General features: G+C 47.1%; 1 protein-coding gene across 2 annotated transcripts; it reads left to right on the forward strand.

Moving 5' to 3' along the window:
- Positions 1-16: 16 nt before the first annotated feature.
- PRKAG1 (protein kinase AMP-activated non-catalytic subunit gamma 1) lies at positions 17-24,561 on the forward strand. Of its 2 annotated transcripts, XM_054976840.1 has the most exons (12): positions 17-95; positions 6,257-6,305; positions 7,857-7,969; positions 11,068-11,149; positions 11,266-11,324; positions 12,331-12,376; positions 12,572-12,626; positions 15,182-15,308; positions 19,061-19,226; positions 20,215-20,252; positions 21,670-21,816; positions 24,042-24,561. In XM_054976840.1, the coding sequence occupies exons 1-12, from the start codon at positions 87-89 to the stop codon at positions 24,144-24,146; spliced, it is 996 nt and encodes a 331-aa protein (XP_054832815.1). In that variant the 5' UTR covers positions 17-86; the 3' UTR covers positions 24,147-24,561. The 2 variants fall into 2 exon arrangements, with proteins under 2 accessions (XP_054832815.1, XP_054832816.1); XM_054976841.1 differs by lacking the exons at positions 17-95; positions 6,257-6,305 and adding an exon at positions 10,122-10,316.
- The last annotated feature ends 319 nt before the right edge of the window (positions 24,562-24,880 follow it).

A 24,880-nucleotide genomic window follows, 5' to 3' on the forward strand; every position in this document is an offset into this window, starting at 1 on the left:
TCACGGCGGAGTCGAGGCGATGCCGGAGCGGCAACGGTAGCGGCGTGCCCTTCTCGGAGCGCGGGGCGGGGGCCGCATCGGGGGCGATGGAGGCGGTAAGTCAGCCCCCGGGGCCGGAGATCCCCTGCCTGCCCGTTGCTCCACGCGGCGGATCTCGCTGTTCTTTCTTCCTCTCTCCTCCTCCTTTGCTTTTAATGGAGAGTCGGGAGTTGCTCCGACGGTGATTTTCGAGGGGCGTGCAAGGTTGCCAACCGCCAGGTGGCGACTGGAGATCTCCCGGAATGATACCTGATCGCCACGGAGATCAGTTCCCCTGGAGAAAGAGGCTGCTTTGGAGGGGGGACTGTTTACGGCACGCCACCTTGCTGAGGTTCTTCCCCTCTCCAAACTCCACCCCCCCAAATCTCCAGGAATCTCCCACCCTGGAGCTGGCAACCCTACGCGGTGCTGGATGTCTTTGCGGCATATCCACAGCGTCACAATTCTTGGCGTTTGTTTAGTGCTTTCTCTGTTTGCACGTTTTCTCGTTGCAATATTTGCAAGAACCTTACAGGGTAGACCAGTGGTTATTGCGCCCCTCCTCTCCCCTCCCGGTACCGTGGAGCTGCGAGAGAGCGGCTTGCGTAAAGCCCAGGCAGGGGCAGCTGCTGGCCCCAGGGACTTCCTGATTTGTACCTTGGTCTCTCCGGTGTGATGACGCTCCTGCTCCCCTGTTTAGAGGGTTCGAAGTGCAGGTGGCTGGTGGTTGGGCTGAGTCTGAATTGCTTGCAGGTGGATTCTGAGAATAATGCTCTTGTGCAAACAGTATAAAACCTGAAAAGGGTCAGAATGGTACAGCATCTGTTTCCATTACGAGGCAGCCAGTGTGGTGTAATTTGGGGGTAGCCTTTGGAACGAGGGAGGCCTGGATTCAAGTCTCCACTCAGCTGTAAAGCTTGCTGGGTAACCTCGGGCCTGTCTTTCCACCCAATCTATATTATAGGGTTCTTACCAGGATTAAACGGAGAAGAGAACTGGATGCTCTGCCCTGAGCTCTTTGGAGAAAGGCAGGGAGGAAAAGTCATAAGTGGTGGTTGTTACTGAAAGTGATGAGTGGTTGTTGAGGAAACGCATCAATATAATTGCAGATGTAAGGGCGAATATTGTCTCTGATTCACCACTTCAGACTCTAATTGAATTTTTTTTTAAAGTGGAAACTCTTTAGCAATGCAACATCTGTTCTTGCTGGAATAAACAAAATTTATTTATAAACAAATAAACAAAATTTTGAGAGGCTGTAAGAAAAGGATGCCTTGTGCATTCGGGTGCATTACAAGCATTAGAATATACTGTTAATATGTTAAATTAAAGTTGCTTTTTGTAGTTATGGTGCATTTCTCCCCTGCAAGTATGTCTGAAATAAGTAAATAACAATGCGATCCTAAGACAAGTTAGTTCCATCAAAGTCCATTGGTTTCAGTGGGCTTAGACTGGAGTAATTCTTCTTAGGGTTGCACTGTAAGACACAAGTGGCAAGACTAACTAGTCATGGTGAGTTCAAGGCAGAATTGTTGGGTCAAAAAATATCTTGGTTCCTCAACATGCAGTGCACCCTTAAACTGAGTAATCCCCTTTTAAGCCCATTCACTTCAAACTCTGCTTAGAATTGCACTGCCTGTCTTTGAGCCACAAGGATTCTTAGATCACTCCCTTTAAATAGCAGGTGAGTAACACCATGTTTAAAATAGCCAGTGGAGATTAAGAAAACTACCAATTACATATAAATAAAAAGAGTGCACTCTAGTGTTCTACCACTTTGCCATCTTGATTTATGGATGCAAACAGTGGCTTTAAAAGGTAATTGCATTTCCTTTTAAGTAAACTGACTGTCAGGCCTGCGCTGATGGAAATGGGAGGGATGCAGCTAGGCTCTTTAGCGTCTCCTTCAACAGGCTGCTTTGTGGATGAATTTATTTATTGTGTGTTTATCTTGCCCTTTCCACAAAGAGCTCAGAGCAATGCACGTGGTTGGTTATCTGGTCTGAACTCTTCGCACCATGAGATAGGCTAGGTTGAGAGAGTGAGTGACTAGCCCCACGTCACCCAATGATTCAAACCTGAATCTCCCAGAACTCAGTTCAACATTCAAACCATTATATCACACTGGCTCTCAAGAGCAGGAACAACTGCTTTTATTTATTTACTATATTTGCCTCCAGTCCGTCCTCCAAAGAGCTCAGGGCGGCGTCCATCAAGCCAGCGCTTCCTGCTCTGATAGCCGTCCTCTTTTTTTTTGTGCAAAGGAGGCCGACAACCGAGAGGGCTCTCTCCCGTCCTGTTTGGTGTCTGCTGACAGCTTACCTGTGGACGGTCCTGAATCCCTTCAGGGCAGTCACATTTGTGAGGTGCTACTGTATCAAACGGGGGGGGGGGGGGGAGAGAAAGCAGTGCCATGTTCCAAGCTCTGTGGACTGAGCATGTGTGCGAGTGTGGTAGTTCACAGGATGTTCTTGTCTCAGCGTTTAGAATTGGGGTCATGGGGAAGGGGAAGGAATGTTTGGTCGGTGAGGCGTGCACAAAATTCAGCCGAACGCATTGCATCACTGCCAAATGTGTATATTTACCTACGAGGAAATGACATGGTTCTTAATCATTTTTATTTATTTCATTTATATCCCACCGTTTAGCTCAGTGGGGACCCATAGCAGCTTATATCATTCTCCGCCCCCCCGCCCAACACAACTACCCTGTGAGGTAGGTTAGGCTGAGAGAGTGTGGTTGGCCCAAGGTCATCCGGCAAAGTCATCATAAATCGGCACTCCAGCAAGATGCCAGTCATAAAAACACTGAAAGGGGAAGATAATCCTTCAAGACAAAGCCCGGGTAAACAAATACTTTGGCCTGGTACTTAACAGATGATAAGGAACCTAGAAGTAGGAGACTGGGGTCCATTAGCACCCCAAATTACAAACCTACCCTTTTAGTATATTGATCAAACATTGCAGCCCCACCGGGAATCTGAAGTATCTTCTCTGCCCTTTTTAACTGGCTTAGTCTGAATAATGCTGGCTGGCAGCATACATTTTGCCTTGATGTTGCAGAAACACTGGTGCAGCTGAAGTTTTGTGTGTGTGTGTGTTTTGTGTATGTTCAGGAAGAGGAAGCTGTTATTAGCCCACCCCCACCCCCGCTGTCTCATCTGTTTGTTTGCTGGTATGTATTGATGCCCAGTGATCTGACTACAGGTCATTTTTGGGAGAACCACGCAGAGGGAACCATTCTGCTACCTTTAAAGCATTCAGCAAGCATCTTTAAAGGAACCTGTGGAGAGCTGGATTTTTCTGACGTACACCATCTTGATGCCTTTTCTTTAAATTACAGTCAGCTATTCTTACGCCTTCTCTCTGATACATTTGCTATTTTCTACACAGGAAGAGAAGCTTGTTACCGCTGAGCCAGTGACCTTTTCTTTTCTGCGCCCCATTCTTTTTTATATCCCTTGAGATGCTCCCGCATTGTATAACATGCAAGTTGGTTGTGTGGGTACAGCAGGAGCAATAATGAAGCTGTTCCTGGACACCTTGCAGGCAGAGAGCAACCAGAGAGAACATTTGTACCATGGCGGTAGTACAGCAGGCCACTCTTTGGTACTTTTCCAGCATAGGTCTGTGGGGTGATGCTAAAGGGGCAGTGAGGCTGGAGAAAGAATGCTTTTGTGTTTGTTCCCACACGGTGGAGACTGTGTGCCACTATAGGAAGCATTTTAATTTGAAACCAGTGTGTTGGAATGGAATGCGGGGATCAGAGGACACATGCATTCTCATGCCGTGGAGGTGGGTCCATTGCCTAAAATGAACCTGTGGCCATGTATCCCATGTGTCCTGAAAGGAAAGCCTGCATGGGTAAGTCTCTGCTGATTTATTCAAAGAATGGTCAGTTTGGACAAGATGTGGAAACACACATAGGCATGCACACACAAAATCAGCTTTTTAACTTTACAACTCTATGTCCTGTTAGAGGCGTGCCCTACTTCTCTCTCCTCAGAGGCTTCAACAGCCCATAAACTACTCCCCCACTCCGTAGGTGGGCAGGATGCATAACGAAGTGAGAGTTAATTAGTAGTGAAAACTTTACAGTTGTGGAATACATACGCTCAATCACAGCTGGGACATTACTTGCAAAAGGCATCGCGGAGTGTGGAATCTCTTATTTGAAGTAATTTCACCCATCTTTTGGTGGGAAACTGTACACAAAGACTTAACACGTGGCACACCTTGATTAAAAATTGTGTGGGACGGTTGGCTGCTCAAAGTGAATGTTAGATAATTGTGTCAAGAATCTTGAATGCTGCCATTCAAGTTGTGCTTCTTAAGCACTAGAATCTTCTCTTCCCCCCCCTGTTTTGCTTCAGAGGTTGGCAATCATTAACTGGAAAATTGCACACATGGAGGAATTTTGCACACATCCAGTTTTTCCTTCGAAACTTGCTCATTGCAAAACACCTGCTTATACCCAGAGAGGGAGCATTAGCGATGTAACTTCCCGTAAACTTCCCGTTTGCATTCCTGTTAGAGCAAATTTTACCCAGGATGTGTTTGAGAGGTGTAGTCAAACTTCTTCCTCTTTATGGACAGTTTCTTAGTGTGCAATGGAAGTAGCTTTTAAATTGCAGTCTATGGTAGCCCTTTGTGGCCTTCTGCCTTACTCTGGGGCCAGCGGTCTGTCCCTGTTCTAACATGATCAGTCTCTGTGGGCAAGAAACTTGTGTAAGAGAACGGCTCCTATCTTGGAAGCACTGACAGCTGGGGTTTCTCATACCCTGGAAGGGAAAAACAAATCCCAGGCTGATGTGGGAACATAATGACATTTCCGTGGGAGACAGGACAGAAGTCAGAGGGCACAATTGTTCCTTCTAGCAGCTCGAAAGAACCCTCTGGAAGGGCTGTTCTCAGCATTTCCCAGCTTTTAAGCAGGTGGATCTTTTAAACTGGATGACATCGTTGAACAGTGAAGCAAAAGCAAGAAGTCTGTCCCAGTTAGCTATTCTGGGCCGTTGTGGGCTGCATAGTTGTGTTCTGGACCTAAACGAGGAAGGAGCTTGCTTGTTGGTTTTGTTTAGGTTTGCTGAGATATGGCCATCGTTCTTCTAAAGAGGTTAAGGCGATGAATGTGGATTGTCTCCATTTTATCTTCAGAACAATCCTGTGAGGAAGGTTTGGTTGAGTGATGGTGAAAACAGTAAGCTTCATGGCTGAGGAAGGGCTTGGATATGGACGTCTCAGACTCTCTCACCACTGTGTAGTACTGCTGGCCCTTGGGCAATGTGGCCAGCTGGGAAGGTGGATAATTGGATGCCCCCATTCATTTTAGTTCCGAGGTGTTTATATTCTGGCTGGAATTTCTTCTAACGTTTCACTTGCTTTTGAGTGCCTGGGTTCAGCACAGACAGGTTGCAAGGGAGAGGGGAGATGTCTCCCTTTTACCGGAGAGAGGTCACCCCAGTCTTGACTATTGAGAAGATCTTTGCAATTGTGCAGGTTCAGGTCAGGCTGCAAGAGAGATTCTAATTCCATGTAGTCCTCAGTAGGATGGCGCCGTTTAGTTGGCGAATTGGTTAATGGATTTAAAAGCTTGTTTAAGACTTGGTTATCCCATCCTCCCACTAGGCAGCTAAGGGGCAGGGGTTCTGCCTTCCCTATTTTATCTTTCCAGCATGAATCCTGTGAGGTAGGTTATATTGGGAGAGCGTTTGGCCAAAGGTCACCCAGCGAGCTTCATGACAGTGTGGGGAGTTAAGTCTAGGGCTGCCGGACCTTAGACCAGCACTCTAATTGCTACACTTCAGTGTGTGTATTAAAACGTTGTCTCCACCCAGTTGATTGTGCCGCACACCCTTTTATTTTTTAAGCTGAATTATTTTCTGTATAAGTACTTCATGGAAGCCAGCGAGTGACAGATATTGTCTTAGACGAAGTAGTCTCTTTTCTCTTTTATGCCACAAGGACTGCCTCTCCCTAAGGTTGGCCCTGTGTGATGTGTGGATATTATTCAACAACAAGAGTATGCTACATTCTTCAGAGCTATTGCTTGTTCATATATTTGTGTTTGCAAATTTAATAAAATCTGTTAAAACCCATATTATGAATGATTTTGTTCTTTGGCCCCGAGGGCTTGGTATCATTCTTCTCATTCGTTGCCTGCCTAGAGACGGACTTGCTGCTTGTCATATCCGCTTCTCATTCACCTCTCTCTCCCCCCACCCCCTCCGTCTTTGCAGGGCACCATTTCAGACAGCGGGTTGGAAAAATTCTTACCGTTATCAGAAGGTGAGTGATATGGGTGGGAATGGGGTAAACAGAATACTCCGCAGAGAGCAACCGGGGGCAGTTGTGAGAATAGGCATTTCTCATCAGCCCACAAAAGGTCATAATCTACTTTGCCTTGTGATTATTATCTTGGTTTCTTGTAGCCTTTTGCTGGGCTAAGGAAACCTTTGACAACTGTGTTCTCATGGTCTGCACAATCGTACAGTCAATATAATTTAGCGTGTTTTACCATATAGGAGCAAAGCATTGGTGATTGGCTAGATTTCTGTCATATACACAGCAACTGGGGCGAGGTTTTGAAGGATGCTCAGGAATGCCGGGAATGCTCAGGAATCTCCGGGGAGGAGCCACCGACTGACTTTGAGTTTTCCCTTGGGTGTGGGTCTCTTAGTAGGGTTTTCTCAGCTGGTTCTGTCTTGTACCTCCAGTATCCCACTGGAGCCAGAAGGCTTTGGAAAAGATCCAGAGCAGCACTTTGTGGGCACTTCTGCCTGTAAAGCACAACTTTCTGGCCTTCCATTTCCTGGGGCAATCCAAAATGCTCCCCCAAATCCACTTCATGAGCATCCCTTGACACCCCCCCCCCAGGAACAGGATTTCAGGGGGCCTTTTGGGCTCCCTCAAGAAGGGACAAACAAATTGTGCTTCACAGGTGGAAAGCCTTCTGTCCGCAGAAGCACTACTCTAGACCCAGCACTCTTGTGCCTTCTCCTCTGAGCTGCTCGGTCATCACCATCTACCAATTAGGCATCCCCCTGGGAAACAATCCCAACAGATACGAACAGTTTCCTGATCACTCAGTTTTACATGCAGAGCGAGCCAACATTACTTCTTCCCACTCAAAGAGATTACCAAGTTCTCCTGAGCAAAGTAATCATTGGAACAAAAAGCCTGTCCGTCCCACTGCTCCGCTTTTCCTGAGCTGGTATTCCTTGCTCAGTGGTAAGTGTTCCTGAAGCAGGCCTGGGATCCTACCGCAGCGTCCTGTCAGGTGAGGATGTGATTTGGGAACCTCAGCTTCTGGCTTTAAAAAGCAAATAATTTGGCCCCTGTTCCTGCATAAATGTCCTTGAAAAGCTTGGGCTGTACCTCCTGATCTGGCAGGCAGAGATCACGGTGAGGCTTAAGTGCTTGAGCCTTCCTCTCGGTAGCAACAACATAATAAATTATACCATGTGTAAGCAAAAATGGGCAGGTTTGCTTGATCTTTCCCCCCTGTAATTTGTGCAAATATTTTTTAAGCACAAAGTACATAGCCCTGACAATAATTTTGTTAAAGTCTTGAAGCAGGGATCTTTTTTTCTCGTATTGCTCTGTAACGTGCCATGCTCAGAGATTCACAAAGAATACAGAACAGCAGAGATGGCAAGCGAGCCTAAAGTCTCTCAAGTTGACCCTCAAGTAGAGGGCTCACAGCAAGCCACCGTTCAGGAGCCCCCGGATCTCTCTCTCTGGGTTGCGGCAGCATCCTCTCCCTAACTTACTGACCCTCCATGTTTTTTGATGTGTGTGCTGGCAGGCTGTGTTTATTAGTCCCTAATCTGTTTCCAGCCACAGATGGGGATTCCAGCAGTGGGATCTACACGTGCTTCATGAAATCACATCGCTGCTATGACCTGATCCCCACAAGTTCCAAGCTTGTCGTGTTCGATACTTCCCTGCAGGTGGGTAGCGTCCCGTTGGGAAGGGCAGGATGGTGACCTCCGGTAGTGGGAGCAAGGTGGGCCAGAATTCTTAGGCTAATGTTAATGTATTGAAGGTTCTGAACAGTAGCTAGGTACTGTACCATCAAGGCCAGTGAAACAGCCTGCAGGCTGGAATTCTAACAGTAGGGAAAAAACTGAAGGTTTTTTGGCCACAGTTCCTGCTTTTGTGTTATGTCTGGGGACAGGTTCTGACTTGGTGGCATATAATTTTGCAGATGGCGTTTGCAAATTAGAGACATTGGGTTGGTGTACTGGAGAGGATGACTGACTGAGGAAGTTTGGATTTACTTACTTGGCTCAGCTATAAATCTTCTTGTGTGAAATTGGCTCAGAGCCTCTGTGGCGCAACGGGCGCTGGCTCTCAGTCCGGGCAATTGAGCCGCCGTCAATGGCCTGCTAGCCCCGCTATCCGCCTCCCACCGTCCCTGGTGGGCGTGGCTCACACTCTCCGTCGCTGCCACCACTCACTGATTTGTACACCGCCTGACTGAGGGGCAGTGAGACCCCTCTGGCTGAATTTCCTTACTGGGAAGTGAATTACCCAATCTTTGGTTGAGCCCTGGAGAATTGGCAGCCCACCAAGGTCTAGCTGTATCAGTTTCTCCCGGGCTCCCTCCTTTCGTGTAGCATGCCAAGTGGGGGAGGTTATGTAGTCGGAGCACCACAAAGTCCTTTATATTCAAAAAGTGTGATTCAATAACTACATACAGAGCACTTGCACACAAAGCAGGTAGAGGCACAACACATAGGGGTAGACCCCCCCCCCTTTCGTAACCCACAGGGCAGAAAATCAAACTGAAGAGAACCGCCGTCTGCTTTCCCTACCACACTGTTCCCTACTCTACCTTAAGGGGGGGGGGGTCTCAGGGAAGGTCCCCCCTTCCTTTCCTTTCTGCTGCCTCCCAGGCCCTCCACACTTAGGGCCTAGGCACCCGGGTTTCACCCCACAGCGTGAGCCTCTCCTTCTTCAACCAAGAAGGCAACTAACTTACCCCTCAGGATGGGCTGGGTATCTCTGTGGAGGCTGCTCCGCCCCTTATTTTTCCCGCCCTTTCTTGGCCCGGGGCAGCTGGGAGTTGTAGTCCAGGAAGAAGGGCGTCCCCTACCGAGACTCCTGCAGGCCCCTCCCTGGCCCTACAGCCCATTAAACCTCGTGGGGAACATTTTTTCTCTCTCTTTAAGACAGATTAACTGCAACCAGCACTCATTTCACCCTTGGCAACCATTTCGTTACAGCCTCTTTCTAACCTGCCTCACAAGACTGGTGAGGATAATCTGGTTTAACGTCCTTGTTGGTCACCTCGAGCTAATTGGTGAGAAGAATGTGAATTAAAGTTGCCCCTCACTCAAAGCATCTTCAAAAAAAATGAAAGATGAAATTGGAGACTGGTTTCATCTCAGTCTCCAGTCCTGGATTAGGTATTGATCCTGAGGGGGCAGGGGGGGCGGCGGCGGTATCTTCTCAAGACTGCTGGCGAAGTCAACAAGACACTTGACCTAGATTCAGCTGCTGGATAACTTCCAATCCATTATTTATTTTATTTACATCATTTATACCCTGCCTATTCTCCCCAATGGGGACCCAAAACGGCTTACATCATTCTCCTCTCCTCCGTTTAACCTCACAACAGCCCTGTGAGGTAGATTAGCCTGAGACTGTGACTGGCCCAAGGTGACCTAGAGAGCTTCCGTGGCAGAGTGAAGATTCGAACCTGGGTCTCCCAGATCCTAGTTCGACAGTCTAACCGCTACACACTGGCTGTTATTATTATTGTTGATAAAGACGCATGGTAGGTAACAGTCTGTCAAGCATATGCAGCAGTCAACCGAAAATGAATGTGTTTCTGATTGCATATCTGGTGTACACAGTATACATATTCGGAACTGGCTGCAGTTCCTGCTTTCGTGTTCACATGGCAACAGATGCACATTTGTTAACACATAATAAGAGAAACGGATCAACTGTAAGCAGTAATGGATTGAAAGATGGTTAAGGTAATATCTTTGTGTAAACACGTCCAAGGTCTCAGAACAGTTCTGTGAGGGTTATTCCAGAGGGCCTGTTACTCCAGAGGGCATATTACTCCTATATTCATTCTTTTATATACAGAAATGGTTTTCAGCCCTTCTGACTTCAAGGACCTTTTCACAGGTCTGCCCCAGAGCCCCAGTATAGGGCAGGGGATTGTACAGTATATTCAGTTCACCCGAGGCTCCTTGTCAAGGCCTTTTGATTCTGCCTGTTGATCCATTGAGATCATAACCTAGAATGCACCCAATAGTCTGCTGGGACTACACACAGCAGGTGAGGAACGGTAATTGCTGGCTGACTGTCTTTGTCCTTCATTGCTGAGTTTTCTCATAAAGGGAGGCCCCAATAAGCTTCTAAGGGACATCGGGGTTCCCTGGAATACAGTTTAAAAACCTTCAATGTGTAACCCCTTATCACATGAAGGAAAATGTGCGTGAGGATTAATTTTCCTGCTTTGCCGCCTGGAGAGGGAGCACTTCACTCTCTGTGGTGGACAGATGCACGTTGGGAAGGGGAGTGGGACAAAACTGTGCCTGCACATAGCATTTCAATCCACAGTTTATGATGTTTTTTTCCTTTGTGCCTGCACATTTGCATATGGACCACCATTAATCTCGAAGGTGCCACAGAGGCCGCCATGGAGCATCTTGCTTTGTATGCAGAATGCTCCAGGTTGGTCCGTTTAAAAGGCTCAGGCAGTAGGTGATGTGAAAGACCTCGGCCTGAGATCCTGAAGAGCCCCTGCCAGTCAGACTAGACAGTGCTGACCTTGATAGGCTGATAATCTGACCTGGCATAAGGCAGCTTCGTGTGTTCACATCTGACTCTCTGCGATTTTGGCTACAACAGACTAACCTGGCCTTTCCTCTATAATTCTTTAAAGAAGAGCCACACTCCTGCGCCTCCTCGAACGGCTCTCTCAGTAAGAACAGGAGTGGAAAGGGCTTGTTAAACCGAAGGAGCTGTTTGTGTAGCATCCTGTCCCAGCTGTGTGAAATCCTCTGTTGGTTTGTCTGGCTTGTAGGTGAAGAAAGCCTTCTTCGCATTGGTGACCAATGGAGTGCGGGCTGCTCCGCTCTGGGACAGCAAAAAGCAAAGCTTTGTGGGTAAGTGTTTGTCCTTAGGAGGAGAAATGGGAGAAATCACGTCTTGCCACATCCCAACCAACCAGTTGCCTGTAGAGTTGAGCTGACCTCTGCCCTGCCCCTTCTTTGCTCTGTAGGAATGCTGACAATCACAGACTTCATCAACATCTTGCATCGCTATTACAAGTCAGCTATGGTAAGTACCCAACTAAGCATCATCATCCCCTTCTGTGCAAAAGAGTTTTTGAATCTACACGGTTGGGTTGCAATAGGGTCATCGGTGCAGATTTGCTGGCTGCTGTGGAATCTTGCCATTTTCTAACGGTTATGTCTGTGTTGTTACAGAGGAAATTTTTTTTACCTAAATATGCACAAAAACAGATTAAAGAGAATGGGTCTTCCAGTAATTTGGGAATGAGAGTTCTTTGCTTATTTCCTCTTCTATTTTAAAAGGGTCAGTTGTAAATACACAATATTTTGGGGTGAGCATGCTGCGAACGGGACCAGTCCAGACAGACACAGATTGGATTAGAAAAAGGCCAGGGGGAAGCTTTTTGTTTCCCTTTGCAACTGTCCCTAATGTATTTGCTAAAATTCTATCCCACTTATGCATGGTTCTTCTTGTGGCTGCTGACAAGTAAAAAGTATAATAAAATCATGGGTTTTATTTTGATCATTTACAAAGCAAGCCATTTAAAAACAAGTCAAGGATATAAAAAGAACATAAAAATATCCTTAAAACAGACCTTAGGCCAGAAGCAGATAATAAAACAACTCCAAAGATTAAAACTCCTTAGTTAAAAGCCGGAGTGAAAAGAAATGTTTTGGTCTGATGCCTAGATGAGAATTGTGTAGGTGCCAAGTGAGTCTCAAGCGAAAGGGAATTCCTCATGGGAGATGCCACCACTGAAGAAGTTCTGTCTCTAATTACCACCTGCCCCCTCTCTGATGGCAGGGATATAGATAGCAGCGTTTGGGAGGTAGATCTTAACTGCAGATCTTAAGGAGGCTAATTTCACACTCAGAGAACAAAGGCTTCAGCCATTTGGTTGATGTTTCTGCCATTGCCAGGATAACATTCTGGGGTATTCAGTCCCACCCAGAGTTATCCAGGCTAGATCTTCCTACAGTAATAGGGATGGATGTGTGACAAGATGGCTTCTGTTTTGTTGATACCTACACTGTTTCCCAAACACATCCAGGTGCAGATCTATGAACTGGAGGAACACAAGATCGAAACTTGGCGAGGTAAGGAGAATGGTGGCAGGCATACAGGACAGCAACTGCTTTTGCAGAGGAAGGCAGCAGTGCGAAGGGAGGGAATTACTGGGCATGTGACACGCCCAGCTCTAATGTCCCTTGCTGCAGGTTCCTCTTTCTTTCATCCCTCCCTTCTCCAGATGGGGTTGCATCTGGGTGACTGACTCTTTTTGTCCCACACAGAAGTTTATCTGCAGGACTCTTTCAAGCCACTGGTCTGCATTTCACCCAGTGCCAGGTAAGAGATTCTGCCACGAAGAGCTTGTCAGCTACTCTTCCTTACTGCTAGTCCTCCCACTTGGCACATGCCTCACCAGAGGTGTGCAAAAAACAATATTCAGCTGATTTGGCTTGGTAAAGCCAAACTGGGGAAAAAATTCGACAATGCCGAATTCATTCCCCAGTTTGGCTCAGCTATCTAAAGCAAATTCGGTAAAATTCGGCCATTGTTTCCAATGGGAAACACAATTTGGGGCTTTCTTGGGGCCAGGGGGGTGGTCATTTTAAGGCTGAATTTTACCAATTTTTCAGGGGACCTACTGTTACTTGTCCTCTAGCTACCCCCCAAGTTTCATGAAGATTGGACTTCAGGGGCGCCATTTTATGGCCCTACTGAAGAAGGTGCCCCAGCTACCTCCAATCACCATTATTCTCTATTGGAAAAATGAGGGGGGGGGTTCCTAGGAGGATGGAGGTGGCATTTTGCATGCAAAACCCACTGAATTTGGAGCAGACTTACTCCTACCTGTCCTCTAGCAATTCACCAAGTTTCATTGCATTTTAGCGGGGGGAGGATGCTATGGTCCTCCAAAAAAAATGTCCCAGTCACTTCCAATCTCCATTATTCCCTATTGGAAAAATGAGGGAGGCTTTCTAGGAGGCTGGAGGTGGCATTTTGCATGCAAAATCCACCAGATTTGGCGGGGAACCACTCCTACCTGTCAAGACCTCTGAAGTTTCATGAAGATTGGACTTCTGGGGCCATTTTATGCCCCCCCCCCCGCCAATGAAGGTGCCTCCAGCGACTCCCATTTTCTATTAAACTCCTTGCAGCACTTTAAAAAAGGCACTCTCCTTCTCAAGAATCTTGTCGGCCTAGAGAAGGAGAACTGCTGCAAGGATTGGCTTACAGTCCCCCCTCCTTTTTAATTCACCCTCCACTTTCCCTTTCTGCCTCTAACTCACTCAAACTTCCTCCTCCCCACTTCCGTTGGGTAAAAAAAAAAAAAGCACAAACTTTGCAAAACACTGTTTCTTAGCAAAGGAACAGCAAGAAGCAGTGCGCTTCTGCAGTTCCTGAAGTTTACTGGATTTTACCAAATAAATCTGGTAAACCTGAGTTCGGTATTGCCGAATCAATTCAACAATACTGGATTGAAGTTGGCAAACCAGATTTTACCAAATTGGAAAATCCAATATTTTTGCTGAATTCCAAACCCGAATAACACATCCCTATGCCTCAATCCTCCCCACCAAAGCCATCAGTACAGAGTATTTATTCCATGGTTTTCCTCCCCTTTCTGGACCTCATGCTTATGAAAGAGGCTTTGGAGATAAATGCTCAGTTTCGAGGGAAAGCTCTCAAACAGTGGAGCACTTTACATTTTGTGAGTCAGAGCTCACAGCAGCTTATGGTGGGATAAGTTTGTAAGGTGCTGATAGAGTCTTCCCTATTCTTGACAATAGTTGCCATTCCAACAGCCATCTGAAATGGCAATCGCCACTACACCCACTTCACAGATGGGGAGCTGAGAGTGACTAGTCCTAGACCAAGCTGGACCTTGAGGTAACTGATGGCCCACTGGCTGGATCTGAGCTCCAAAGCAGTTTTTACCTGCGTCCTGGTGGCCCTACCAGGTTCCAGTCAGAGTACAAAAAAATATTCACCACCACCACCACCCCTCCACTGCTGCCCCAGTTTCAGTGACAAAGGGAAAAGGAGAGGTTTTCAAGTTGTAGAAAATAATAATAATACAGGCCACCCTTCCTGGGAGGGATCGTGGTTCAGTGGTAGAACACGGCTTTGCCTGCAAATGGCCCCATCTTCAATCCTGGGCATTTCTGGTTAAAAGGATTAGGTAGCAGGTGATGTGAAAGACCTCTTTCTGAGGCCCTTACAGCTACCACGTCAAAGCAGGTAATACTGACCTCTACAGATTAGGTGTGGTCTGATTCAGTACATCACATGTTGGCTCTCTCTTTCTTGGCTTTTGTATGTAAAGTCTCAGCTATGTGATCTCACGTGCTCCGTAAACGAGATGGTCGTACTGCTAGTTGATTACAGAGCCTGGCTATCCGTAAAAGAAATCCATTCGTGTGGCAAAATGTATTTCTGCCCTCCCAGACTATTGTCTGAAGAATTGAGGGGCTCCTGAGAAAATGAAAGTGGGCCACTCTGAACCGAGCCTATGAAAGAGGACCCAACCTCGTTGTTTATTTTGGACCAGTTAGAGGCAACGGAGTACCTGCCACCCTCTTGAGCCATTAAGGAGGCCGTCATGGGATTTGCTCAGAAAATGACAGGAGGTTTCGTTCCCTCCTTCACCTTCTGCCTCTCTTGAGTCCTTGGGATGGAATTTAGCTATAAATGGACCTGAGTCCAGAAATCCTTGACACGCCTCCATCATAATCCACTGGATCCCTTCTCACAAGGAATCCCAGCAGTTCCCCGTTCCTCCTCATAGCCTTTAGAAAGAACATCTGGCTAGGGAGAAAATCGAGGCATCCATGTATCCTCCTTGCTTCACAGATGTGATCTGTTCCCCCTGCTCCCATCCCTCTTGTGACTTCTAGCCTCTTCGATGCCGTCACCTCACTGATCCGGAACAAGATTCACCGCCTGCCTGTCATCGACCCCGACTCCGGGAACACACTGTATATCCTGACGCACAAGCGTATCCTCAAGTTCCTCAAGCTCTTTGTGAGTGCTCTGAGCAAGGTGGCATGTGGTAGAGATACTTTATACAGTGCTGTGCTTTTCCACCGATCCATGCTGAGGACTGTAGTTGTGAGTGACACATGTTGTGTGTCTAGCCCGAGATGCAGTTGCTGTAATCATGCTGCAGATGGTGGTATTCAGTGTAGTTCCAGAGGGGTTCGCCGTGTTAGTCTGTAGTTGCAAAATAGTAAAGAGTCCAATAGCACCTTTAAGGCTTATGCTACAAATAGGTTAAAGGTGCTACTGGACTCTTTACTATTAAGTGTAGTGTAGTGGTTAGCAGGGCTTTTTTTCTGGGAAAAGAGGTGGTGGAACTCAGTGGGTTGCCCTCAGAGAAAATGGTCACATGGCTGGTGGCCCCGCCCCCTGATCTCCAGACAGAGGGGAGTTGAGATTGCCCTCCGCGCAGCAGCGCGGAGGGCAATCTCAACTCCCCTCTGTCTGGAGATCAGGGGGCGGGGCCACCATCCATGTGACCATTTTTAAGAGGTTCTGGAACTCTATTCCCCTGCGTTCCCCCTGAAAAAAAGCCCTGGTGGTTAGAGTGCCAGACCAGGATCCGGGAGGCTCCAGGTTCAAATCCCCGCTCTGCCATGGAAGCTTGTTGGGTGGCTTTGGGCCAGTCGTGCACTCTCAACCTAATTTATCTCACGAGATTGTCGTGAGGATAAAATGGGAGGTGAGGAGAATGAGGCATTCTGCTTTGGGTCCCCATTGAGGAGAAAGGCAAGGGATCAATGAAGTAAATAAACATTCCAGTCCAACCCATAAGATTTCTGGGATCGCTTTCATTTTGCTTCTTAAAAGAAACAGACTTCTTGGCCTTGTACTCAGGGACGTCAGTTGCCTCATTCCGTCCCTGTACAGTTTTCCTGCATTTCCCTCAGCAGCCCCTTCTGCTCCGGGAAAGTTCATCCCCAGGTTCACAGGTCTACTGTTGAGGTTGGCAGGCTGAAATCAGGAAGGATACGGGGGTGAAATGGCTCCACCTTCGGCAAATCCAGGTCTGCTGAGATGTGGGGTCAGTTTAAGCCCTTTGCTCCTCCTCACCCTTTAGCACACCATCCTACACAGCTGTTCCTTCCTCCCCATAGATCCCAGAACTTGAGGAAGAATCTTTCAGGGGGTCAGAAGGGGCTGTAGGAACGTGGGGAAACCCTCTGCACGGATAGTTGGGGGCAGGCCCCCATGACGCCTTGAAGATTCGAAATCCTTGGTATCGGCAACTAGTTTTACCAGAGGTTACTTTGAGGAGAAGGTGGAGGTAGACAGAGCAAACCTCTGTTATCACTCCCCAAAATGAATTGCTGGCAAACCTTATGGCCACAGCCATCCAGCTCCCTCCAAGCATCCCTTTTGATTTATACATTGGTAGGGCCATATCGTACACTCCAGTGATCCAGGTTCGGCCTAGGGACCGTGTATCTCTTAAGATCTAAGTGGAGTCAGTAGTTTTAAAACCTCAGAGACCTCTTCCCAGATCCTGAAACTTCGTCATGGCTCCAGTCCTAACACCTGCTTACTGCCCCTTAGTGGCTGATTCCGCACACGTTGGATAATACGCTTTCAATGCACTTTATCAATCACTTGAGGTGGATTTTTTGTTCCGCACACAAAAAAATCCATTCCAAATGATCTATAAAGAGGATTGGAAGTGCATTATCCAACGTGTGCGGAATCACTCAGTATCCCATAAGCCCCAGTCCTCCTCTTCCAGGATTTTGCAACTGGGATGCCACACTGAATGGGCAACATCCTCTCATTTGTTACTATTTAAGTGGAAGGTGCTGTTTAATAGACACTTGATTTTATTTCTGGGGAGGTAAGCATGTTAGTCTGCAACAAAATTAAATAAATAGGAGTCTTGTGGCAGCGTGAAGACTTTGCAAGTTTTAAAGATGTCTGCCTGGTGAGGACCCATCACATGCATCCAGGGCTTTTTTCTAGGAAAGGAGATGGTGGAACTCAGTGGGTTGCCCTCGGAGAAAATGGTCACATGGCTGGTGGCCCTGCCCCCTGATCTCCAGACAGAGGGGAGTTGAGATTGCCCTCTGCACCGCTGGAGCGGCGCGTAGGGCAATCTAAACTCCCCTCTGTCTGGAGATCAGGGGGCGGGGCCACCAGCCATGTGACCATTTTCAAGAAGTTCCAGAACTCCATACCCCCGCGTTCCCCCTGAAAAAAAGCCCTGAATGCATCTAATTAAGTAGATTGTAGTCCAGGAAAGTCTATCCTGGAATAAAAACTTGTTAGCTTTTAAGGAGCCACAAAACTCCTGTATTTTTAATTACATTTGTCTCATTTGTGTAATGAATCCTAAGCCATTTGGGGGAGTACTTTTCAGCAAGCTAAGTGCTTTGAAGCTCATTTGTGCCTCTGATCAGGAGATGGGCCTTTAGTGCCAGGCATGTCTCTTTGATCTTGTTCTTTAATTAAGCATGCAAAATAAAAATAGATTTTGAAAATCAAGGCACATCTTTCTAAGTTGTAGATCTCCTATTTCATCTGTGCAGTATTTATTTATTTAAAACATTTATTAGCCACCTTTCTGCATTATGGCACTCAAGGCAGCTTACAGCAGACAAAAATACATTAAAAACTCAGTTCAGATTCACAATCTGGAACTCTCAGTTGAATGCAGTTCTAAGTCAAACTGGCTTCTGTCATGTATGTTATTTACCAATTCATCCATGCCCATTTTAATTCTGATTCTGAGGCTTAGTCCAGTTGTTGTAAACATGATCTTGGTGTAACAATTTCCTTTTGCTAGTGTTCTAAATGTTTCTCAGGCTTTCACGGGTGGTTATCTGTTGGACTCCAATGTTCATGACCTTGTATTCCCTCTCAGAATATAATATGTCTTCCGTCCTAGCAACGCATCGTGATAGCACAAATATGTAAAATGTTCTCACAAAGAAAGAGCGGCAAAAGGTTGTTTGGAATTGGGAGGGGAAGGAAAAGCAGGGTAGAAAAGAGATGTATTTTTCCCATGTTGTCATACCTATCAAGTTTTCTACTCAAGCTGCTTAGGTGTTTGCCTTGCTCCTAAGTAGACCTATGGACCTGAATATGGAAAAGATCTGATTTCCGAATAAAAGTCATTTAACCAAGGACCTGTGTCTTGCTATAATGATCCAGAGATCTGTCTGCCATATCCTATCATCCAGAGCCTGACAGCTTCAGCCACCTCGTGATCGAGAGTGAGGGGGGCAGATGCGCCTTCCTGGGGAGGTTGTTACATAACTGGGGGGGGGGGGCTGCCACCGAAAAGGCCCTCTGTCGTGTGGCCACCAGACAAGCTTCTTTGGTTGATGGAAAAGTCAAGAAAACCTTTCCCTGTGATCTTAACTCCCAGGCAGGGAAGCAGGGAAGAAGATGATCCCTTAGGTATCTCAGTCCCAAACTATATAGGGTTTAAAGGGCATTCCAACACACAGAACGTTGGTGATTGTAGTATAGCAGTACTTTTTTTAAAATCACAAAAGTATCCAAATTCTGCAAGTTATCTACAGCCACAATCTGGCCCTAATTCTCTATATATCAAAATTCCCTTCAATGTTCCCATCAGAGTAGGAGTGTCTGGCTTTTTATTTGTAGTTAACTAAAGTCTCCCGGTCTTGATAACAGAGCAGCTGACTTTCAGTAGTTCTGGCATAGCCCCAAGTTGCAAATTTACTCTTTTTTCCTGTAGTTTGTCAAACTGCCCTAGGAAACTTCCTCTTGTCCCCTTGCAGATTGCAGAGTTCCCCAAGCCAGAGTTCATGTCCAAAAGCCTGGAGGAGCTGAAGATTGGCACCTATGAAAACATTGCCATGGTCCACACTAACACCCCTATCTATGTTGCACTGGGCATCTTTGTACAACACAGGGTCTCTGCGCTGCCCGTGGTGGATGATTCAGGTGAGCGGTGATGGCGGGGTATTATAAGTGGAGCGTAGCAAATACACCTGAGAACTCTGAGCGTAATGCTGGTATGTTCTTCAAGAACATTATTTCTTCTTTGGAATACCTGGGATGCACTCTGGACCATTTTTGTACAAGATCAGCAGGGGCTAGGAACCTCACTGCATTCAAAACCAAGCTAGATAAAATGATATTTTCTATTTTGAGGCTTCATTTGTAGTTTGATAGGGTCAGGAAATGGTTTCTTGCTTTCCCTGTATATGATCTCCTTTCCTTTTATAATATCTGGGAATGCTATATGTTCTTTCCTTTGCAATAAAATCATCCCGAGGGGCAGGGTCTTTTTAGCAGTGGCGCCCCAGTTGTGGCCTAATGCCCTAACCATGGCTGTGGGAATTCCTCCCTGCTGATCTCCAGGAGACAGAGTAATACTTCCTTACTCTTTCAGCCCATCAAGGATTAGGTGTTTCGTGCCATTGTATGTATGCTTGAAATATAGAGCGTTTTCATCTGGAATATTTGGTTTTCAGTATATTGTGCCAATTATTTTAAAACACTGATTTGTGGGATTTTCTATTTAGATACAGTTTAAATTATGGATGATTGTCAATCATGGAGGGTGCATGGTTGGGACAGAAACGTGTGGCATAAATATGTGAAATAATGTGATTTTTGAGAACAGGCTGTCATATTAGGGGTCAGAATAGACTTCTTCCCTCTCCCCCCTGCCTTGCCAAGGACTGATTGGCTAGTAACTCAAGTTGTGAGTCCTTTTGCCTCCCTTGGTTAGTCATGTGAACCATTCAAACCATCCTGTGGCCGCCATTTTGTGACACGCTTGTCGTCCCTTGGCAGTGTGTCACGCTCTGCACTGTGCGGTTGGAGGTAGTGAATTACTTGCTCTCCCTTGCCTTCTGTCAGGGTGCTTCCCAGTTTTCAAATTCTCTTCCATTTTTTACAAACTCTACTTGTTTGTTTCTTTTAGGTCAGGTTGTGGACATTTACTCCAAGTTTGATGTCATTGTGAGTATCTGAGAGGGCTGTTTCACTCACAGGGTCGCCACCTCTGCGTTGATAGTTGTCTGCTGTGTTATTTGAATAGATTTCACTGGATTTGCAGGCCTTCCACATCACCAGCATATCCTGAGGTGCCTTCTTGTCTAGCCCAGTTTCAGACTTGGCGCATTTTTATGCTCAGGGCTGGATGTACTTGTCTCCCCCCCCACCCCACCCCCAAATGCAAACATCAAAGTTCTATGCTTTGGAAAGACAAATTTTTAACTATGAATATGAAAATGTCATTAGTTTGCATAAATTTTCACTTTATGAAAATGTCCTTAGTTTGCATCATCAGCATTATCGAATATGAGTCATAGAATAATATTTGTACGCTGCTTTTCCTGGGAGCTCTGCATGCTCTGGAACTTTTCAGCAGGAAGCAAGTGCCATGTGGGTTTTATTGCGGGGGTAGCCAGTTCAAATTCTGCTGCAACCTTCGCTCTCTAAGTTTATGGCAGAGCTCAGAATTTTGACCCAGATGGACTTTTAGCTGTTGCTCTCAACCATGGTGCTAACTGGCTTAAGCAGAGGAAGGTGTGGACACATATGGTAGGAGCAAGAAAGCTTTAATGGCAAGGACTCAAGAGATGTCAGATGCAGAAGTTATGGTTTCTAGCCTAGTTTAAGCCACAGATGTGTAAGAGGGCAGAAGACCTCTGTTGTTCCTGTGCTGCTCCAAGCCAGAGACAAAGTGGTAGGTAGTGTGGGTCTGTCCCCCACTGCAAGCTTCCTTGGTGGATGGGGTTTTGCCCTGAGTCTGACTTCCTGGCATTAGGAACAATTTTTTTTGGAAATCATGCTGACTTAACTGGGGTGGATCCAGCCATCTTTTTCCTTTGGCAAAAAAGGAAGTAAGTGGTCTCCGTGACCACTGCCAAATGTAAAGCTGGGGACAAAAGCCCTGCGTGGACGAAAGCCATATGAGAGAGAGAGAGATCGTGGTAAAACAACAGGGTTGGGTGAGACTAAGTGGGAAAGCTGGTTGGATCCAGCCCACTTTGAGGCTTTCTCCCCTTCCTCTATGGCGCACGGCTTGGCTTGCTCACTTGAGTCACCTGCAGGGATTTGCTCTAGGACACCATTTGGCACTACTGCTGCATTGTGTCTGCCGTGCAGAGAGCCAGTGTGTGGATGGTCCTATCCTGTGTGGAGGAATGGATTTAAATGTCCTTGTAGTTTAAAAAAAATATACGTATTCTGTAATGTGCGGTGAACAGCCAAGGGATGCAAACAGCCCAGGTGGACTCAGACCTACTGCTGAGCAGAGAGAGGTTGCCGTTCTTTCAGCCAGGGCACGTCCATGTGGGGAGGACAGGGCTGGGGTTAACAAGGGCTGGTGATGCCACCCCATCTTCCCTCTTTCTCGCCTCCCTCCGATTAGAACCTGGCTGCCGAGAAGACGTACAACAACCTGGATGTGACGGTGACGAAGGCACTGCAGCATCGTTCCCATTACTTTGAGGGTGTTCTCAAGTGTTTCAAGCATGAGACTCTGGAGGCAATAATCGGTCGACTGGTGGAGGCCGAGGTGAATCCCCTCTTGTCTGCTGTTGCTTGTTTCAGGGGCGGGGGGGGGGGCAGAATTCCAGGCCTCAGATGCAGGTGAGGGGAATGAGCTCAGGTGTAGAGTGCAGGTGAGTACCAGCTTTGATCTTAATGGATGGGAGATGTTTTGTCCTTGAAGAGGAGAGCACCCTTGATTAACAGGAGATTCTTCTTCTCAGTCAAGGATGCCCTCCGTACCTACAAGTAGAAGGAACAATCACAGTAAGTCTAGTATTCCAATCTCTGCCAGGCAGGTATTAAAGCTGAAAGGTCCTTGGAGTTTGGAATGGGAGGGTGTGGGAGTCCCCTCTCCAGGCACTTTAACCATCCCGGGATTCAGAAAGAGGTGGGTGGGCTAGCCATGGCAACAACAAATGTATCTGCATGTATACAATAGGGGTGTGCGCTTTGGGAATCTGATTCGGGTAAAAATCCCGAATCGGACCCGATTCGGAAAGCTCTGAAGCATGCTGGCCCCGATTCGGAGATTTTCCCTGTCTCTGTGATGCTGGGGAGAAACAGCCCAGCGTGCTCGCCCTCCTGGTTAGAGAGGGGGGGGGGAATTTCCCCTCCCTTTCGCACTGAGAAAGTCTGCGCCGCTAGGCTGTTTCTCCTCGATGTCAAAGAGACAGGGAGATTTTCCGTCTCTTTGACACCGGGGAGAAACAGCCCGGCCAGCTCGCTCTCCCGGTGGGAGGGGGGGGGAAATCTCCCCTCACTCTCAGCACCAGGAAAGTCAAGTCACTGCCAGGCTTCTTTTGCCGGATGTCGGGGAGCAGCCCTGCAGCGCCCGCCCTTTAAACTATCAGCTGGCAGGGGAGAATCTCGCCTGCCACCTGATAGTTTAAAGAGATCTTTAAAGGGCCAGGTAAGTGGGCTGGAGGGGAGGAGGGGTAAGTGCGGGATTTGGGGTGGGAGTGGGTGGGGGTACTGGGAGAAAACCCAGCCCCCTGAATCACTTTGGAATGCTCCGAATCTTTACAGAGCATTCCAAAGCGATTCAAATACCCGAAGCCGAAGCGGCTTGCCACTTTGGGTTTTGGGTATTTCCGAATGTTTTTCCTGCTTTGGGTAAGGAAATCCGAATATTTTCAGCTTGCACACCCCTAGTATACAATGCAGGGTTGTGTTTACTAGTATGTTATGACCAAGCAAGGCTTTTTTTCAGCTGGAACGCAGTGGAACGGAGTTCCGGCACCTCTTGAAAATAGTCACATGGCCGGTGGCCCCGCCCCCTGATCTCCAGACAGAGGGGAGTTTAGATCACCCTCCACGCTGCAGGGCCACCAGCCATGTGACCATTTTCACTGAGGGCAATTTAAACTTCAAAAAACTCCCCCCTTGTTCCAGCTGACCCAAAGTGATGTCATTGTGCAGTCCTGAGTTCCACCACCTCTTTTCCCAGAAAAAAAGCCCTTTGACCAAGTATTAAAAAAGACTTGAGTCTTGCTTGCTCTGCCTTTATGGTATGATTAGCTGCCTCTAGGTATGCTTAAACTCTGGAAAACTGTAGCAGTTTATTCACTCTTGTTAGGTACAATTTTTGCAATTGGAATGGCTACCCCAGAAGTAAAACAGAAATGCTAAAGAGTGTGTTACAAGCGTGTTGCCAAAAAGCTGTAGGATCAAAGACCCTGTGAATGATCTTCCAGGTATCCTGACTGGCTTTCTAACATCCCTGTTTTCTAGAGACAGTATTGAGACTGTGAACCACCTTGAGTCCAGTAAAAGAGAATGCATGTGTACCTTTTTTAAATATTAAAACTTTATTCAGGATTGGATACGTAGTTTCATCCTGAGTTAAAATAAAGCTCTACATTCATGCCAGCCTCTGATACCTTTGTGCGCTTAAATTGTGAACGGAAGATTCGAGGGGAGCTTATGGGCAGGATCTTACATACCGTGGCGTGATTGTGGTGGTTCTGCGTGGCGACTGAAACCTGAATCGTCCCCATCCTGGTTGGAGATTCTGATCCCTGTAATATGCTGTCTTTGTATACAGCAGCATGGAGGTTTTCTCTAGAGAATGAGGCTTTAGGTTCTGCAGAGGAACTTTATCAGTTTTAAGTCGGCTGAAAGAGATGCTGAATTCCGTTTTTTACGGTAGATACTGAGGTGGCTGTATCAGGTTAGCATCTTGGGATGACCATTGCTGAATCTTTGTTGTGTCAATAAATAAACCCTCACTCGTGTTCCTGTAACCAACAGGTTCATCGGCTGGTGGTGGTGGATGAAAACAACGTGGTGAAGGGCATCGTATCCCTCTCGGATATTCTGCAGGCCTTGGTCCTACCTGGCGGTCAGAAGCCCTGACTGCACGAAATTGAGAGCTCCCTCCTGCATACACTTGGGCCTGAGGCACAAAACCAACCACCTTTTTGCATCACCCTTTTTAGCCGTGGAAAGGCTGTGCTGCTCAACCACACGTCAGCTTCACGGGGCTTGGCTCACTTGGTGTTTCCCTCCAGGCCAGGGTCTGTGTGTTCCCGCCTCGCCCAGTTTGGTTGCACAGGAGCCTCTTGGCCTGCTGTCTCCTGGAGTTAGGTGCATCGGCTCCTAGAGTGCAGGCTCAATCGGCTAGTATCTTCCACACTTGTGTGGGAGGAACCTGGGGCAGGCTTCCTGGTACAGTGTGACGCATGCCCTAAGCACAGGGGCCATATCAGAATTCCAAAAACCACAGGGGCATGTTGTGGAGATGGGGATATCTGATCTATAGCACAATTTTTTTAAAAACGAGACTTCTGGCTGTTCTCAGAGGGAGTGACCGGCGTGTTTTCTGGCACCTGCCCTTTGGATGCCATATATGTATGAATGAGAATGTATGTCAGTGAGAAATCCCCCATTCCAGTGTCACTTGTAAACTGTATAAAGCAATACTTTGCAATCCCGCAAGAGGGCATGAGGCCTCTTGTGCACATCACGCTCTACCCTTCCCAGTACCAGGGCGGCCCGTTCAAATTACGTAGGTTCTTAATGAACCTGGCTCAGGAGCTGAGAATCCTTGAGTGAGTTATTGTGCTGGGCAGTGTATGGTATCCTGTCAG

This window comes from Eublepharis macularius, chromosome 4 (assembly GCF_028583425.1).
Source record: "Eublepharis macularius isolate TG4126 chromosome 4, MPM_Emac_v1.0, whole genome shotgun sequence".
NCBI classification, from domain to species: Eukaryota; Metazoa; Chordata; class Lepidosauria; order Squamata; family Eublepharidae; genus Eublepharis; species Eublepharis macularius.